Raw genomic sequence first — 17,884 nt, 5'->3', positions numbered from 1 at the left:
TATTGTGAGGCAGATAGATGTATCTTTTGGGGAGTAAAAAGTCAGTTTTATAAGAAGTTTCAAGAAATTCCGCAAACATAGTTCCAACACAATAAGTATTACACGTAGTATATAAAAGAGGAAGCAATCCATCTTTTTAGGTCATTTAAAATTTTTAGCTAATATGAAATGGTGGTGTAAGATCCTATTGAAAGCGTGTATTATACTCAAATTTATTTATTATTTTAATTCCTAATCCCCATAGTGCGTGCGTGTGAAAAAGTTTTGTGAAGTATTAACAATATTTTTTTAAACATTTGTTTTCAATTGTTGTGATTCAATCATTCTGAGAAAACTTTAATCCGGAGGAAGTTATTTGAATTATTCAAGTTGTGTGAATTTTAAAGAAAAGTTGAATCCATTCCGGCCAACGTTCTCAAGTTTCTGCATTAAAAAAAGAAGATCAAAATGAAGGTAGGTGATGGTTTCAATTTAAAACGAACAAAAGCTATGACAAATATTCAGAGCGAGAAATATACCAGTATCTTAAAAGAAATGTTAAATAAATTCCTTGCCAATGACTCATGATGGATACTAAACGTTCCGCTTTCAGGTTCCTAAACTCATTCTTAAAAAAAAAAATGAAATATTAATTAGATTTTGCCTAGCAACAGATTTAGAATTTAGACCCATGCTTACGTCTCAAAATTTTTTTGATTTGAGTGACGTTCAAGTTTTAAGTTATTGCAAAAAATTAGAAATTTATAGTTTCTAACATGGTGACTTTCTCAGTATAATCAATTTTGATAATTTTTCAAATTAATTTTTTTATTTTTTCAAAATTAGTGTGTGTGAAATGGTTTGATTCATTCATACATTACTTTTGATTAAAATATCAAAAAAAAAACTAAATTGTCAGCAATTATAATTAGTTGGAGAAGTAGAATATACAATTATCTTTTTGAAGTTCATTTATGTATATAGAACTGTTGATATGTCGGAAAATTGTTTGATTGTTTGTAAATTAATATATTAGCTGAGATGCTGCACTTCTTCATAAACTGATATCCAAAAAATTCCATAAACACAGATTTCGTTTTTCGTGTTTAGAATGAATGCGCTAACAATCCACGCTTTGATCGATGCTACTACTCTTTCAAGGTTTTCCTCTGTCAAGAAGCTGAAAATGCTAATCCTTAATTATATTCTAATTTAATTATCTCCTCTGGGGCATCATTGAAAACAGACATGAGTGCGCTTTACTCATATCTGTGTCCAGACGGTGCTCTTTATGCTCTTTCCGATGGAAAAGCTCTCGTAAGGGTTCAATTTGTTATGTTTAACTCCTTTGAACACCATTAAGATACCTCCTCCATTTTATGACTTTGTTCCACGATGTGCCTTACGTCCTTAGAAGTGATGTGAGTTTTTCGGCACTGTTCTGCTAATTTAGCTTCTTTTAAATGATCTTTTCACTGTTGACTAAGAGTTTGGTTTACCTTATTTAGGTGCGTGGGAAATCCTCGTTTCTTAGAATTTTGTCGATGCCTAATAACCCTCTGAGCGTGTGATTTCTGCTTGATCATTCCTTCTTTGGCCATAATATGTCGCAAGGAGGGGGATATTTCCGCCGAGTATGTTTAACTGGCTCATTTTATGTCTTTCTTCATTCTCTTTTGTTTAAAAAAAGTTATCAAGCGATTCCGTTCCATCGTTTCTTTACTTTACTAGTAGAACTTGCTCACGTTCACTATTTTCCTGCTTGTGGATGGCCTACCCAATTGCAGTTCTTCCTCCATGGATTCTTTGATATCCATAAAACATACAAACCAATCGAATACCAGTTTTCTACTCATACTATTCCGCTTGTAAGCTTACACCATCATTTCCTGCATTTCCTTTGCTATTTTTCTCAATTTGAAGCAGAAGTTAATGTTGACTCGCTGGTCATAACTTTTCAAAGTGAGCTGATTCAAAAACTCCAATCAAATGATTCAGGAATATGCTACGAAGAGGCTCGCATGATCTTGACTTATGAATATATGTCCATATACGAGAATTTTCTCTGGCCACATAGGGCATCAACTGAAAGGCTTTAATTAGAAGGTACTTTATAAAATAGGGCCTAGTTTTGAAATTGGATGTAAACTGTGAGAAATCTTCTTCTTTTTCTTCAGCCTTTGTCCCATTCACAAGCAGGATCGGCTCGTCCTGATCGGTTTGGCCTTTTGGTTCTATCAAATGCCTGATCTGGATGTAGTCATGAGGCTTTTAAATCCTCATCCAAGCCTCAAGCCTCCGTTGTTTCGGCCGCCTTTTTAGTTGCTTACCATCTGCTTCGGAGTTCAGACCAATCTTGACGAGTGAATTCTCGTAAGCGTAGCGGAATTAAATTTTTCGAAACACAATAGACTACAACGATAGAAGTGAATAAGCAGTATACCTGCTCGACAGCTTTCCTAGCGTCCGCCCCTCCCAGAGCTACAGAAAGGACAGGAGATTAACTAGACAATAACTTCTAAAGTTTGGCTCAGATCGATTTAAAATTTTGGGAAAATATTCTTCAAATATTTAACAATAAGCATCGATTTTTTGAAAGTGCAAACCCTTAACTCTACGCCCCCGCCCCCCCTTAATGCATGCTATTGCCAAGTATAAAGGCGATCAAGCGACCATGGACGATGGATTCGTCAATTTCAAGCTGTTGACACGAATAGACAATTTGCATGTTTTGAAAAGGAATGCATTGCTTTCATTGTAAAGAAGAAATAATATTTTTTGAAAAGGATTCTCAGGGTTGAGGTCCTAAGAAGTTTCCCAAAAACACAGAAAATGTTGCACTGTTCATTTTGACAGTAAAAAGAAAGGTATATAACAGATAATCAAATATAAAAGTGTTTCTCAAAGAAATATTTAAAAGCAAAAAACCACCAATTTTCACGCAAACAGATGTCCTCAGCGTAAGGATTTGAGGAAAGATGCCATCGTCATTTTCCAGGCAAAGGACGTATGGCATCAATAACAAGAAGAAATAATATCGGTTAAAAGATGCAGCCCTGACGGACTCCACTTTGCAGAACGTGACATTTTGTAGCTTCAGATGTCATTCTGATAATAGCCGTAATGCTCTACACGAAGGGAAGGGGGGGGGGAGAAACACTCCAAAGACGCTTTTGAAAGCGCGAACAGGGCGCTATCGAAAGCTTTCTCGAAATCGATGAAGAGCGGGTGAAGCGATGTTCTAAACTACGTGCACTGTTCTAAGATGATCTCTAGGGTGCTGATGTGATCAATGCGTTGGAGGATCTGGAGAGCGAAAACCAGCCTGCTCTTCATCGATCAAACTTTCGGAATGTTCTTTAATGCATTCCAGGATAATTTTAGTTATTATCTTTGCAAGGGTAGGGAGCATGCAGACACCTCCTTAATTTTCACACTCAAAACGTGTGGAATCTTAACGATCATCCCCTGCTTCCACTCTCTTGGAAAGGCCTTTCCGTATAAGAGGAAATGTCAAATCTGCAATAGCTGCAGTACAGCAATAAATAACTCGGTAATTAGCCTTTTCATCCACAAGAGGAGGATCTCACGGGATGTGATACGGTTAAGAGCCGTGGTGAAGGGTTCTTTCTACCTCTTCATTGAAAAAGAGAAGTCGACCATTAACGTGCTTCACAGGACCATCGAATGATGTGTTACCCCATGCAAGCTCTTTAGTGATGGGTGTACACCCCTGAAATCATGGCATTCTGCAGCATTTCCTGCTTCCCTGACCAGCGCAGTAGCAAGTTTCCACACACTACACAGAACTTCTCGGTAATTAGTTCGGTATCGGAGGTGATCAGTCTCACTATCACTCATTGATGATTGCTGATTTTAAATTAATTAATGACCTACCAGCTGCTTACCTTTATTCAGCATCATTCCAATTTAGGATATCTTCCATGGATCCATAGATGTTCATCCTTGTAGTTCCTTGTAGTTTATTTGTCAGCATGTGGACGGATTGCGGCCCTGTCGCCGCCTACCGCTTTTTTATGTGCTCTATCTTCCAAAACCCATCCTGAACACATGTATGATTTAACCTACTACATTCCACACTTTTTGTAGAATTATCATCTCAACTAGTTGCTTTTGTTCAATTGGACAAAACTCCAGGAATTCATAGCGGCAGTCAACAAGATGAGTAACACATTAAAGAAGCCACGGGCGAGCTAAGCTCAACGACCGAGTGGGAGGACCTCCGCAAACTCCAACTATTAGGTTGTTGCATATGAAATGGCCGTTTTGGCAATCAAGTGAAGTTAATAAAGATTTGGGTGTATCAAACCATCACCAGTTGGCGTTGTTGGTGTTGAATATTGAAGTATACATACTCCTACACTTAATCAAGGAGTCATTTCAGTTTTGACCATCGTTGGGATAACAGGGAATAGAAAGGAAAAAAAGGATGGAAAAGAGCCAAGAACGTATACTTTTTCTGTATGAGTTCAAACTCGGTCATAAAGCGGCGGAAGAGATCAAAAATATTAACAGCGCATTTGGAGCTGATACGGTAAGCGAACGAACCACACGGCGGTGGTTCGAAAAATTCCGGTCAGGGGACATAAACCTTCAAAGTGGGCCACGTGGACATTAAGAACCATCGATTGACAAGGACGAGCTGCGTTTGCTAGTCGAATCCGACACACGCCAGTCTACCAGAGATATTGCAGAGAAACTGGGCGTACACTATTCGACAGTTTCCCGGCACTTGCAACAACTTGGAAAGGTGAAAAGCTCGACAAATGGGTTCCGTATGCCCTTACGGAGCAAAACATGGCGATTTGAATGGAAATTTGCAGTTCTTTACTCTCTTGCAACAGAAGCGATCCCTTTTGGCACAGAATAGTGACATGTGATGAAAAGTGGATATTATACGACAATCGTCGCTGAATCGCCGCCGATCAGCACAATGGCTGATGCTGATGAGCCACCGAAGCACATGCCGAAACCGAGCCTCCATCCGAAGAAGATAATAGAGACTGTTTGGTGATCTACAGCTGGAGTTATCCACTATTCTTTCTTGGCACCTGGAGAAATGATAAGTGTTCAGAAATACTGTGCCCAACTCGAGGGAATGCCCCAAAAGTTGAGTATTCAACGGCCGAGATTAGTCAACAGCGATGGTGTGATACTCCTTCACGACAATGCACGACCTCATGTTTCCAGAACAACGGTTCAAACGTTGAACCAATTGCAGTATGAGACTTAACCTCATCCATCATATTCACCGGACTTTTCGCCAACCGACTACCACTTTTTTAAGCATTTCGATAATCTTTTGGCGGAATAACAATTGAGGAAAGAAGAGGTCATCAAAATTGCCTTCAATGAATTTATCAACCCCTGAAAATTGGACTTCTACGAAACTGGCATAAATGCTCTTGAATCTCGCTGGGAAAAGTGTTTTGAATCGAGTGGCACCTATTTTGATTAAATAAATAAATTTTTGTAAGCTTTACAGTCATTTCAAATTTTTGTACAAAAACGGCCATTTCATTTGCAACAATCTAATATGAGAGCATTGGTATTAAAATCATCGAATGAACACTCAGATAAAGACCAACAAAAAAGTCCAGAAGCTCTAAACAGGCAGTATCGGAAAAGTTTAATGTTCCAGAACATAATGGAAATGAAGAAAGAAAAAACCTCATCCGGAAGACGTGTGAAGAGCAAGGAGAACCTTGTCTACGCAGAGGAGAGAACTCGTTAAAGAACTCCAGAAAACGAAGGACAAAAAGATGTCCAACCCCCAAAATTTGGTAGGTAGATACTCAGGAAAGGAAGATGCAGCTAACCTACGAAGCACCTATGATGTGCAGGGACCTCAACGAGTTTACAATGAAACATATATGGAAGAACCTCGTGCACAATTTCAAATTCCAAACGAAAGTGTTAACTCAATAACAAACTTGCGAAACGCACACGACAGTAGTCAAATAGCAATCATCAGCATGCTATCTGTAAGGGTAAATAAATTGGTAAAGTACGCGCCGCCAATACTAGCGTCTCACCTTGTGATATTGGAAAGATCATAGCTAGGGTTACTTTTTTTTTTATGGATGGAGGTGGAAATCTTAGAAAGACGCTGCTGCGCCAGGTTGCAGCAGTGTGTGGGATTCGCACCCACTAAAACCACCCCCACTCTTCCGCCCCTCCCCGCGGGACCACCGTGAAGTATTACTTCGCGGGGGAGGCTCTGATTCGCTATACCAGCTCGTCCATGTCACGTCTCCGTCGAGCCGCCTTCCGAGCTCGATCCAACTCCAGGAGTTTTGTCTGCACCACGGCTACTGCCTCATTTACCGCCATCCAGTTTTCCTCCGACTTCAGCATCTCTTCTACCAGGTTGGAGGGCTCGATGTCCGCCCCTAAGATGCTGTTCAACCTCCTTTTCTGCTGCAGAAATCTGGGACAATGGAACATAACGTGCTCCGGGTCCTCGGGTGTAGCACCGCATTCAGGACAGTTGGGAGACTCGTCCAACTCAAAGCGATGCAAGTACTTCCTATAGCCACCGTGTCCTGTAAGGAACTGTGTCAGGTGGTAATTCAATTTTCCGTGCTTTCGGTTGACCCATTTCTCGATACACGGGATCAATGTATGGGTCCACCGGCCCTTGTCGGAGTTATCCCATCGTTGTTGCCACTTGCCACACAACTCTCTCCTGATGGCTTTTCGGAAATCCGCATTCACCTCGGCTGGATTTGCCTTCTGTTTTTCGTAGAGCAAGTGCGCCTCGTCCGCTAGAAGATCTATAGGGATCATTCCTGCGATGACACACACTGCCTCCGTCGACGCCATCCTAAATGCGCTGCACACCCTTAGCGCAATCGCCCGGTATGCCGAACTTATCTTCCTCCGGTTGACAGCGTGGTTCAACGCTCCCGCCCAGACAGGGGCCGCGTATAGCAGGATCGACCTCACTACTCCCGCGATGAGTAGCCTGCGACTATACTTCGGCCTCCCACGTTAGGCATCATCCTTGCAAGGGATGAGCTGGCATTTGCTGCCTTCTCTCGCGCACAATCCAAGTGTCCCTTGAAACTCAGTTTGGCATCGATCATCACCCCCAGGTATTTTACAACCGATTTTGAGACGACCTCACGATTACCAACCTGGATGGTAACCGTGTTGTTCTTCCTACGGTTGGTAATGAGGACCGCCTCCGTCTTTTCGTCCGCCAGGTCCAGCTTGGCCATTCGTAACCATGACTTGATGGTATGAATGGCTTCATTTGCATAAAGCTCCACGTCCTCGGGATGCTTTGCAATTGCAACTACCGCCAGGTCGTCCGCAAAACCAATCAGCGTTGTCTCCTCCGGCACGCGAAGGCCAAGCACTCCGTCGTGCATTATGTTCCACAGCAGCGGTCCCAATACAGAACCTTGAGGCACACCTGCTGTCACAATGTACTCCTTCGATCCGTCGTCCGTTTCGTACCAGAGAAGTCTGTCCGAAAAGTAACTCTCGATGAGCCGAGCCAAGTAGCTAGGAACACCCAGTTTGGCCAAAGCGCCCTTAATCCAGCCCGAGTTGGCTGAGTTAAAACCATTTTTGACGTCCAACGTCACCAGAGCACAACATTTGCCCATGACCATTGCATTTCGAGCCAATTCCACGACCTTTGCTACTGCATCGACCGTAGAACGGGCTCGCCGAAACCCATATTGCCTCTCTGAAAGACCACCCACAAGCTCGATGAACGGGAGCAGCCTGTTGTATATCACCCTCTCCAACATCTTCCCCATGGTGTCTAAGAGACGAATAGGGCGATATGAAGAGGGCACGTCGGGTTGTTGTCGAGACTTCGGTAGCAACACCAACTTCTGCCCCTTCCACTGGGCGGGAAACACTCCTCCTAGCTAGGGTTACTTACCTGAATAAGTGTTGTCGATCCAATTATTTCTATTCATTTTCATGCAAAGATATTCGTAAATATATAGATACGTAGCTATTTCAGGCTGTACTGATCGTAAACCATTCCTTGCAGCTTAAATGCTGCAAATATCATGACAAACAACTTTGTAATTGCAAGCAATGTCGCAATATGATATAAGATTAGTAAAAGCAGTAAACGAATAAATATTTAGCAAATATTATCTTCACTCTTTAATGAGGTATTAAATTGAAATTATGAAGAATGCATTTTTTTCGAGTAAGAAGCAAAGTTCCAAGTTTGTAGTATGTACTACATGTTTGAATACATGCATATAACACGATTGAGCTTCGTGGTCAACATACACGATATATATAAAAATGGATTAACTTCCATAAAATAGCTACCGCATTTATCTACGTCAGGAATTCCCCATGATGTTGTTTCTGATAGCTGCTTATCTGAAATTACATTATACTATGCCACCTGCTAATTTCTATTTGATACGATTCATTATGACAATCAGCGAGATTAACTTATGTTTCTAAATTAAGATTTTAATTTTCTAATGAGTAAAGATTTATTTTTAAAAAGAAATGTTAGACAAACATTGAATAATCTGCTACTGATTAACAGCCATTTTTCATAAAACATTTTTAATTCGATATTCCCTGAAATTTATGATATAGATAGATTTTCTTACAAACCACGCTTTTCTACTACGAGTCCAACCGCCTACCATGATAACTATTCTAGATTAAAATCACGGAAATTCCATTTTGGTTCACCTTTAGAAATTATTTTCGAACCCCAATCTTCCTACTGGGCGAAAGCCCAGATGGTCCTGGTGGTCCTGCCCTCATATTGGGGGGCGCATTCTGGACAATCAAAGAACTCATCCAATGCGAAAAAAATATTTCCTTTTCCAACAACCGGTATCCGGTCTAGGCCTGCCTTAATAAGGAACTCCAGACATCCCGGTTTTGCGCCGAGGTCCACCAATTCGATATCCCTAAAAGCTGTCTAGCGTCCTGACCTACGCCATCGTTCCATCTTAGGCAGGGTTTGCCCCGTCTTCTTTTTCTACCATAGATATTTCCCTTATAGGCTTTCCGGGCTAGATCATCCTCATCCATACGAATTAAGTGACCCGCCCACCGTAACCTATTGAGCCGGATTTTATCCACAACCGGACGGTCATGGTATCGCTCATAGATTTCGTCGTTACGTAGGCTACGGAATCGTCCATCCTCATGTAGGGGGCCAAAAATTCTTCGGAGGATTCTTCTCTCGAACACGGCCAAGAGTTCGCAAATCTTCTTGCTAAGAACCCATGCCTCCGAGGAATACATGAGGACTGGCAAGATCATAGTCTTGTACAGTAAGAGCTTTGACCCTATGGTGAGACATTTCGAGCGGAACAGTTCTTGTAAGTTGAAAGAGGCTCTGTTGGCTGACAACAACCATGCGCGGATTTCCGCATCGTAGCTGTTATCGGTTGTGATTTTCGACCCTAGATAGGAGACATTGTCAACGGTCTCAAAGTTGTATTCTCCTATCCTTATTCTTCCTGTTTGACCAGTACGGTTTGATGTTGTTGGTTGGTTGGTTTTCGGTGCTGACGTTGCCACCATATATTTAGTCTTGCCTTCATTGATGTGCAGCCTAAGATCTCGCGCCGCCTACTCGATCTGGATGAAGGCAGTTTGTACGTCTCGAGTGGTTCTTCCCATGATGTCGATATCGTCAGCATAGGCCAGTAGTTGGGTGGACTTAAAGAGGATCGTACCTCTTGCATTTACATCAGCATCACGAATCACTTTCTTGAGGGCCAGATTAAAGAGGACGCATGATGGGGCATCCCCTTGTCGTAGACCGTTGTTGATGTCGAATGGTCTTGAGAGTGATCCTGCTGCTTTTATCTGGCCTCACACATTGGTCAGGGTCAGTCTAGTCAGTCTTATAAGTTTCGTGGGGATACCCTGGATCTGGATATCTTGCTCACAACTGTCTTGATTTGGCGACAGCGGCTTCAGTTGAAACAATCAAGTAAGTCTGTCTCCACTGTTCTCCCACCGCATACCTGGCTTTTTAATACCTACACCTACTACACATCCTGATATCTAGCATTTGTTAGTTAGTTGATATCTAGCATTTGTTAGTTAAGTCCTTGGGTGTTTAACGTAGGTACTTGTCGTGGAGACTTAATCCTACGGTCTTCTTAAGACACGGATTGATTTTGCGACCACAATCAGTCTATACCAAGTGCATGGCTTAGCATTCATACTGGTGGATGCAAGAATTACCTAAATCTCTACCGAACTAAGGAGTACGGCACCCGTGTTGAAACGCAACACCACGCCTAGGCCCAAAGGTCTCTTCTCGCTTGAGCATCACCACAGCCCCCAGGAAGCTCCCACTAGGGGGCCAACCACAAACAACCGAGCTGTACTCATATACGACAGGAATTCTCCCGAAGTATTATATATGAGTCCAGAGGCTACCCCGGTTCCCATGGTACCAGTATACCCCTGGTGAGGTTTCGTTACCAATTACCACTTCAGACGAGTCCCCGTGCAGACTCGGGTCTGATCGTCCTAATTAAGCCTTGGAGCATTCGCCTACTGCATCACGGCCGGCAAGCCAATGCGATACAGCGTTTCCCGGTGCCACCACGTGGAGGTTCTCCTCGGCCACTTGGTTTTGGTTCAGCCGACAGGGTTACCGTCCCGTCTTCCTCCCCGCCACCTCGGAGCACCAGCATTTGTTAGTGATAACCATTAAATAATACAGTTCACCTTGTACCTAAAACGTCACACATCTCCTTATATTACGGATTCACAAATTTTCCGATGGAACCATGATCTTTGAATGGTGTGGTCACCAAGGAAGCTGGGCATCATCCTTTCAACCTCCAGTTTTAATTTTCATCCTTGATTACGTAATGAATTTTTGCATTTGCCTTTATGCGAGTCCCACTGCTATAGGATACACAGCATCGAACACATCGAAATTATTGCCCACGCACCAAGCTTGTAATGGTTGCTAGGTATACCATTCTGTTCTTTTAAAAAGTTTGTTTGACTTAGAAGATTCGAATATTCTTACTCCGCTACCGTGTAATTTGGGTTTCTTTTGGCAGGACTGATGATTTATTCTGCGCTATTGTTCTTTTAGTGCTGTTACCTCTTTTTAAATTTATCGGGAAGTTTTCTGACATCCACGTGGACAACCCAGATACATAGAATATTCTCGCTCTCTTTACTTAAATCTTCTTTTCTTAGTTTCTGTTTTCTCCAATATTAAGTATTACAGTCAATCCTAGCAGTAATAAACACAAATTCTCTCTATGTGCTGCTTAGAATTAAGTCCTCCGTCTATCATTTGATGGCCAGCTTGGAAGTGATGATACGATTCGAGGCGTAATTTCTTTTCCGGCGCTTAGTGATGAGACCCTTTCCGTCTTTTTTTCCTCTAACCAAGCCTTAACAACACTGATTGCTTCGCTTGAGTACAACTCAGCATCCTCGAGATGTTTTGCGACCACAACCAGTGCTATATCATCGGCGTAACCCACCACCGTGGCCTCCTCCGGAACCGGAAGGTTAAGTACATCATTATACATGATGTTCCACAGTAGTGGGCCTAGTACAGAGCCCTGTGGGACACCCGCGGAGACAACGTACTCCTTGGGTCCAACATCGGTATTATACCAGAGTGTTCGCTCATGCAAATAGCTATCTATAATAGCGGCGAAGTAGGTGGGAACACCAATGGCCGCCAGAGACTTTTGTATAAGGTTCCAATTGGCCGAGTTGAATTCATTCCTCACATCCAGGGTGACCACCACACAACATTTGCTGGTACAACCCCTTCCGTGAATTGCATTTTCGGCCAAGCCAGTAACCATTTGGATGGCAGCAATGGTTGATCTGGCTTTACTGAATCCATACTGCCTATCTGAAAGGCCCCCTTAGCTCTTGACGACTGGGAGTAGTCTGTTATAAATAACCCGCTCCAATATTTTCCCCATAGTGTCTAGAAGATATATAGGTCTATAGGAGAACGGTTCCCCTGGCGGTTTGCCAACCTTAGGCAGCTGCACCAGCTTTTGCCGCTTCCACGGTGCTGGAAAGATACCCTCGGACATGCACGTTTCGAACAGCTCCGTGAACATATCTGGTGTACATTTGACGGCAAGTTTGAGGGCCTTATTCGGTATGCCGTCCAGATACGGGGCTTTGCTGTCGCCTATTCGACTGCAGATCTCCAGCAGCTTCAGGGCACGCTGGAAAGTGTCAGTACCCCCTCTTGTTGGGGAAATAACTCCTGGATTATTTTTAACATGAGTATAGGGCACGTGATCTGCGGAGATGATCGGCCTCTAAATCACCCTGTCACGATTTTATAGGCGCTACCCCACGGATTTATGTCCGCTTCCAAACAGAGCTCCTTAAAACATTCCCCCTTACTCCGCTGGATGGCGAGCTTGAGGTTTTTGCGAGCTTCCCTATAGGCATGCTCCTTTTGCCCTTGATCGATTCTTCCTATTGCCCTCTGAGCCGTTCATCTGGCTCTATGGCAAATCGATCGAAGACTGGCAAGCTCACTATTCTACCAATAATTGGGTCTTCTAGTGGAGAATGAGCATCTCCTAGGCATCGACGCGTCACATGCCTTAGAGATGCTTTGTGTAACATGGAGAGCTCTATCAGTGGAGGTGCCTGCTTTGCTAGGCAGGTCTAGCCACACTTCCATGAATGTTTGCTCATCCATCGCTTTTGCTGACCATCCTGGTGTTCTTTGGATTTCGGCCTCCTGAGTGCGGGTATTCTGCCTTGTGGTTCCGTCCTCAGTTCAAAGGTGATAGCTTGGTGGTCGCTGTACGTGAAGTTCTCGCTAACTTGCCAGGACATGTCACATGGCAGCGCATCAGTCAAATCTACAATTAAACCAGATCCCCCTTTCCGATAAGTGTTTACATCGCCTTCGTTGGCCAGAACTACATCTAACTGGGCAAATGCTTTTAATAAGCACCGCCCCCTTGCGTTAGTCTCTTTGCTGCCCCACTCAGTAGCCCACGCATTAAAGTCACCGGCTATCACCTTTGGACCTCGTCCCCTTGCGTCGTGAACAAGATCGTCTAACAGTTCTTCAAACTCAGGAAGTGTGAGGCTCGGTGGGGCGTAGCAGCTGTATACGAATATACCGCTTATTTTTGCCCATACTACCCCCACTAGCCGCCTGACGCATGCTATATTGTATGGCTTGACAACCGCACGCCCATATCGCCACTCCACCAGTCGAATCTGTGTGTGTGATACACCCCCGTAGAGATTTCTGTACGGTTCACTAATGATAGCGACCTCCATCGCGAATTCGTAAGTGATCTGCGCTAGCAAATCTTGTGCGACCCTGCAATGATTAAGGTTTATTTGTATTAGCTTAATTTTTTCACAGCAGTTAACGCTTTCCTAAATTCCGGGCATTTACCGCTTCCGGCAATACGTCGGTTATCCTGTCCCTCCTTTCCTTCGCAAAAAATGCATCTGGGGTCTCCATTGCACTCCTTGGCAATATGTCCCTTCTCCCCACACCTCCGACATCGATCGGACCGATCGATGCCGCTAGTGCATGTCGTCGCGAAGTGTCCAAACATTAGGCATTTAAAGCACCTCTTTAAAGAGATCTGTTCCCTTAGCCGGCAAACAACACTGCCACATTCTCTCTCTCTTGATCTGGAGTTGCTTTCTGACATGATCATGACTGCAGTTCCAGGGTATAGAGTATCACACCCACCGATGTAAACTTTTGAAGAAAAAGAACAATTACATGCACTTAAAGAATGACTTCTTAAGGGTGTCATTGAGATTATTATGGATGATCTGAATGCTACGGTGGGCTCAAACAACACCTTCCTCAGACATGTGATGAAGAGGGATGACCTTGGTTACTGTCACGACAACGATGAAATGTTTATAGATTTAGCTACTTTCACTACCTCGTCATAAGCGTCATTGACAATAAACTATTCAAGCACAAAGCTGAACACAGTTTCAACTGGGTTTTGAGTAACCTCATCAGATTGACCACCAAAACCCAGGTTCTCAGTCTGACTGGTTATCAGACTTTTCCTGTTTACGTTAATGGACACAACATCGAAGGCGTCGATCAATTTGTATATCTAGTAGCGTCCTTTCTGTTGGCGGTGGCATCTACTTTGATGTCATTCCACCCATTGACATCTACTCTCACAATTTTATTCAAAATCTAGAAATGTCTCTGTCTCAACACCAATAGCAACTGGTCGCTGTTTCATTCCAAATTGCAAGCTCTCGTTAATCCATGTCTAGCTCCTGTCATTGGAGTATCCTAGCCTCAGACAATAACTAATGACGAGCTTGTACTGGTCGGATACCCCTAGCCGTGTTGATCAGAAGTGAAAATGGATGGATCGCTCATTAAAAAGGAGCGATAACTCCTTTACCGGTAATTCCACCCAAGGAACCCACTATCCCAAGATCACCGAAGACTAGGTCGCCCTAGAACTACGTAGCGTAGAACAGTGGAGTAGGAGGGCGAAATTTGCATTATTGGATAAACTCCTTTCTATCACACTTACTTTGCGCGCCAGATTCCAATCTCTCGGTTGAGGGCTGTATGCACCTGTTGGCCCCGAGATTAGATTTTGAATGCTGCCTGGGAAGTGTACTTCAAGCAAATGGTTTGCCGTTTCTTCATCGCTTTCTGTGTACTTCCCATTCTGTAAACGTAAATAACCCAGTTTCTGGGTACGTTCTTTGACCAGAATCCGCTTCAGCTTTGAGGTTGCCTCAAGGGAGTTGGTCTCTTCGAAAAAGCGTCTCCAAGATGATCGTTTAGCCGATCTTCTGCTCTTCTTTAGAGCTTTCTGTGCCTCTTTATAGCGATTCCAGCTAGTGCCTGATTCACCCTTCAGAGCACGGTTGAGTAGCATCCTTGTCGTTCTCCTCTGTTTTGCCAAATACGAGTGCCACTATGGTGTTTTACCCTTCTTTGACATCTTGAGTGGACAGCTTTCTTCGAAAGTTTTTCTCATGCTAGTTGTGATCATCTCGGCTGTCTTCTCAATTCCAGCAATGGATTTAATGCGCTTCCCAGGGATCGTGACTCGGGCGCTCAATTCTATTTAATACATCACCCAATCTGTCTTCCTCGGATTCCGAAATGGAGTGGGTGGAGGTGGATCCATGCCCATAACGAAATCAATGCGTCTGTGATCCGAGAGTGTGATATCGTTTGATACTCTCCACTCTCCGATCAGAGACGCGATGTCAGGAGATGCCATCGTGATGTCGATGACCTCTCGCCTGACCACGTTGAAGAAAGTGGGTTCATTACCCACATTTAGGATCTGCAAATCGGCTCCTACTAGATACTCCAATAGTCTCGATCCTCTTACATTGATGTTCGAACTTCCCCAGCATATGTGGTGAGCGTTGACATCACATCCTGCTATTACCCCCATGCCTCTACTTTTGGCATATTGGATAGTTCTGATGAATGTTCCACTGGGAAAGTCTTCTGCGTCGTAGGGAAAATATGCAGAGCACCATAGTATCTCCTTATCTCCCTATTGACTTTTTATGGTTAGCTTAGCCGATGTGATGTCGTCATCACATAGGTCGTTAACCAAATTAGCCTGGAAGTCTTTAGGGACTACCATGCAGGTGCGGGCTCGCTCGCTTCCATTGGCATACAAAAGGTCAGCATGTTGGAAGTTTAGGTCACTGACTACCCGCCAACAACCCACGGTTCTTTTATGAGGTATATAAATGTCTTGCAGCTATTGATCCGACGACTGATGAGTGCAGTCGCCGCTTTACAATGTTGCAAATTTATTTGGGAAATGAGGCACCTCATCTACGTTTCAGATGAAAATGTCGAGGGCTGCATGTCCCCTTCAATGGTTTTAGGAGCCGACACTTGTAACGTGACGGTCCCCAACCCATAGTAGAGCCGGCAGCCCGATTTTTCCCGAACCTTCTTAACATCGGGTTCGGGAACGCCGCTAGTGAAAAAAGTTCCCGGCCTATCGGCTCTCTCTCCTGTTTTGCTACCTAGCAGCAACCAGGTGGAAGTGTTGAGATTGTTCTGTACACCAAGTTGTTCCAGAACCCCAACACCATTTCGCTCTTCTTCTGGAAGCCAGACAAAGCACTTTTTGATCGTCGGAAGCTCAGAGACCCTTTTCAAGATTAGTCGCGCACCCTCCCACACATCGTTAAGGGAGGAGCAGTACTGCCTGTGCCACTCATTCGTGTCTTCGTCGGCAAAGTTCAGCCGTAACATTTTACGGTATACACTTACCGACTCAAAGCAAAGCTTAGTGCCTTGCGCGGACGCAGCCCTTACAGCTAGGAGGAGTTTCCTCCTAAGCTGTTCGCACTGCTCAGTATCGTAGCCGGATGGATTAGAGTCGTCATACAGGACCCATCCATCGGTTTCGATAGCCTTGGCTGCAAATGAAGGCCTAGCCGTTACCGGCCGAGCCCTCTTTGCTGCCTTTTGTGTCGAAGAGTTAGGATCGTCTGAGGACCGCTGCCGCTTCGGTTTCCCATTAGCCGCAGGTGCCCCGAATGCTCCTTTCCTCTCAACCTTGGATTGTGCGTTGCCCGGAGGCGGTTTGCCCGCAGGCGGTTTGCCCGGAGGCGGTTTGCTCGGAGGCTGTTTGCCCGAAGGCGGTTTGCTGTCCGTGGACAGGTGCTTACCCATGGGCAAGACTTTAGCATCAGCAGGTAGCGCCGATTGGAGCCTGGGGTCAGGAGTGCTGACAGAAGGGTCCTGCTTCGGCTCCTTCGTTAAGGACTGGGTCCCAATTGGATTGGTTCTCACTTGAGTCTAGACTCAGGTTCTCCATCGATGAGCTCAGGGTAGTCCCTTCATTTGGAGTTGGATCGTCACGATCGAAGTTTAACTGTGTTTACTTATGTTTTTTTTGTTTTTTCATAGTTGGCTGCCATGGCCTCAATTTTTTCCGGGGAAAGTAAGTCAATCTCGGCAGAGCCCCTTTTTGCCGAGACAAGGCTAGTTGAAACTGGGGGTCGCCTGGTACCCAGAGTTCACCGTTTACGGCCACATCTTAACCCCTGTGACCATTCAGCCCTCGGCACGGTAGTCACACCTTGGCTTGGGGTTTTGATTACCGCTTGGCTTCAGGTGTCACCTCCCGTTTCCTGGAGGATCTTCCTTACTGAGCTCTCTCACCTCGACAAGGTAGGTAATCGTCGAGGGAGAAGTCCAGTGCTTACTTTAACTCCCTAATTTAATGTGTAAACTTACAAAACTGCTAATTCATCGATATATGTATAATGTGTATATCATATATGGTAGAAGCGCATGAATGAATAGTAAACTTCCATCCATTCATATGCACATCCAACTTAGTTTGACTTCTTTTGTCTCTGCAACCTCTATAAAACCATCAGATTCCACATGCATGATAATCAGAAAACCTCCAACCTCATAAGAAGACTCCAATCTTCCATCAGTAGACATAATCCCAGACAGCAGCAGATCATTAAAACCACTTTTCTCTGCCCATAATTCCAGACCTTGCAAGAAGGACGATGCCGTATCGGTGAACCATTGAACCTGATCTTTTCAAAAAACCGCAAAAGTTCATTAGCCGACACCGTTCTGCTGGTCAACTGGTTTCCAAGATTCCTTTACCCCATCGCATGTACGCTATAGACGTACTGATCCAGTCGGTGTCCGATCTTACGGGAATATCATGTTTTAAACAATTGGTTATATAAAAAGATTGAAAACGATGTATCTGAGGTAGACGTACCTTTACGCCTTCTAAATGTACTTTTTACCCTGTCCGATCCGCATGAAATCGCTGCTGACATTCATCGCTCCTGGCGGTCTTGAAGATACCACAAGGTTGACTGGGTATCTTAATATCTTCTGCTTGGAATTGAAGGAAAAACGAACGGAAAG

General features: G+C 44.0%; 1 protein-coding gene across 1 annotated transcript in view; it reads left to right on the top strand.

The window, feature by feature from the left end:
* The window catches only part of LOC119648740, a 35,457-nt gene continuing 17,573 nt past the window's right edge, over positions 1–17,884 (top strand). The window contains exon 1 of the mRNA XM_038050557.1: positions 1–453. Coding sequence (XP_037906485.1) covers positions 448–453 — 6 coding nt within the window. The 5' untranslated portion in view covers positions 1–447. The remainder of the gene's footprint in view (positions 454–17,884) is intronic.

This window comes from Hermetia illucens, chromosome 2 (assembly GCF_905115235.1).
Source record: "Hermetia illucens chromosome 2, iHerIll2.2.curated.20191125, whole genome shotgun sequence".
In the NCBI taxonomy this organism is placed as follows: Eukaryota; Metazoa; Arthropoda; class Insecta; order Diptera; family Stratiomyidae; genus Hermetia; species Hermetia illucens.
This window is presented reverse-complemented; position numbering and strand designations above follow the sequence as displayed.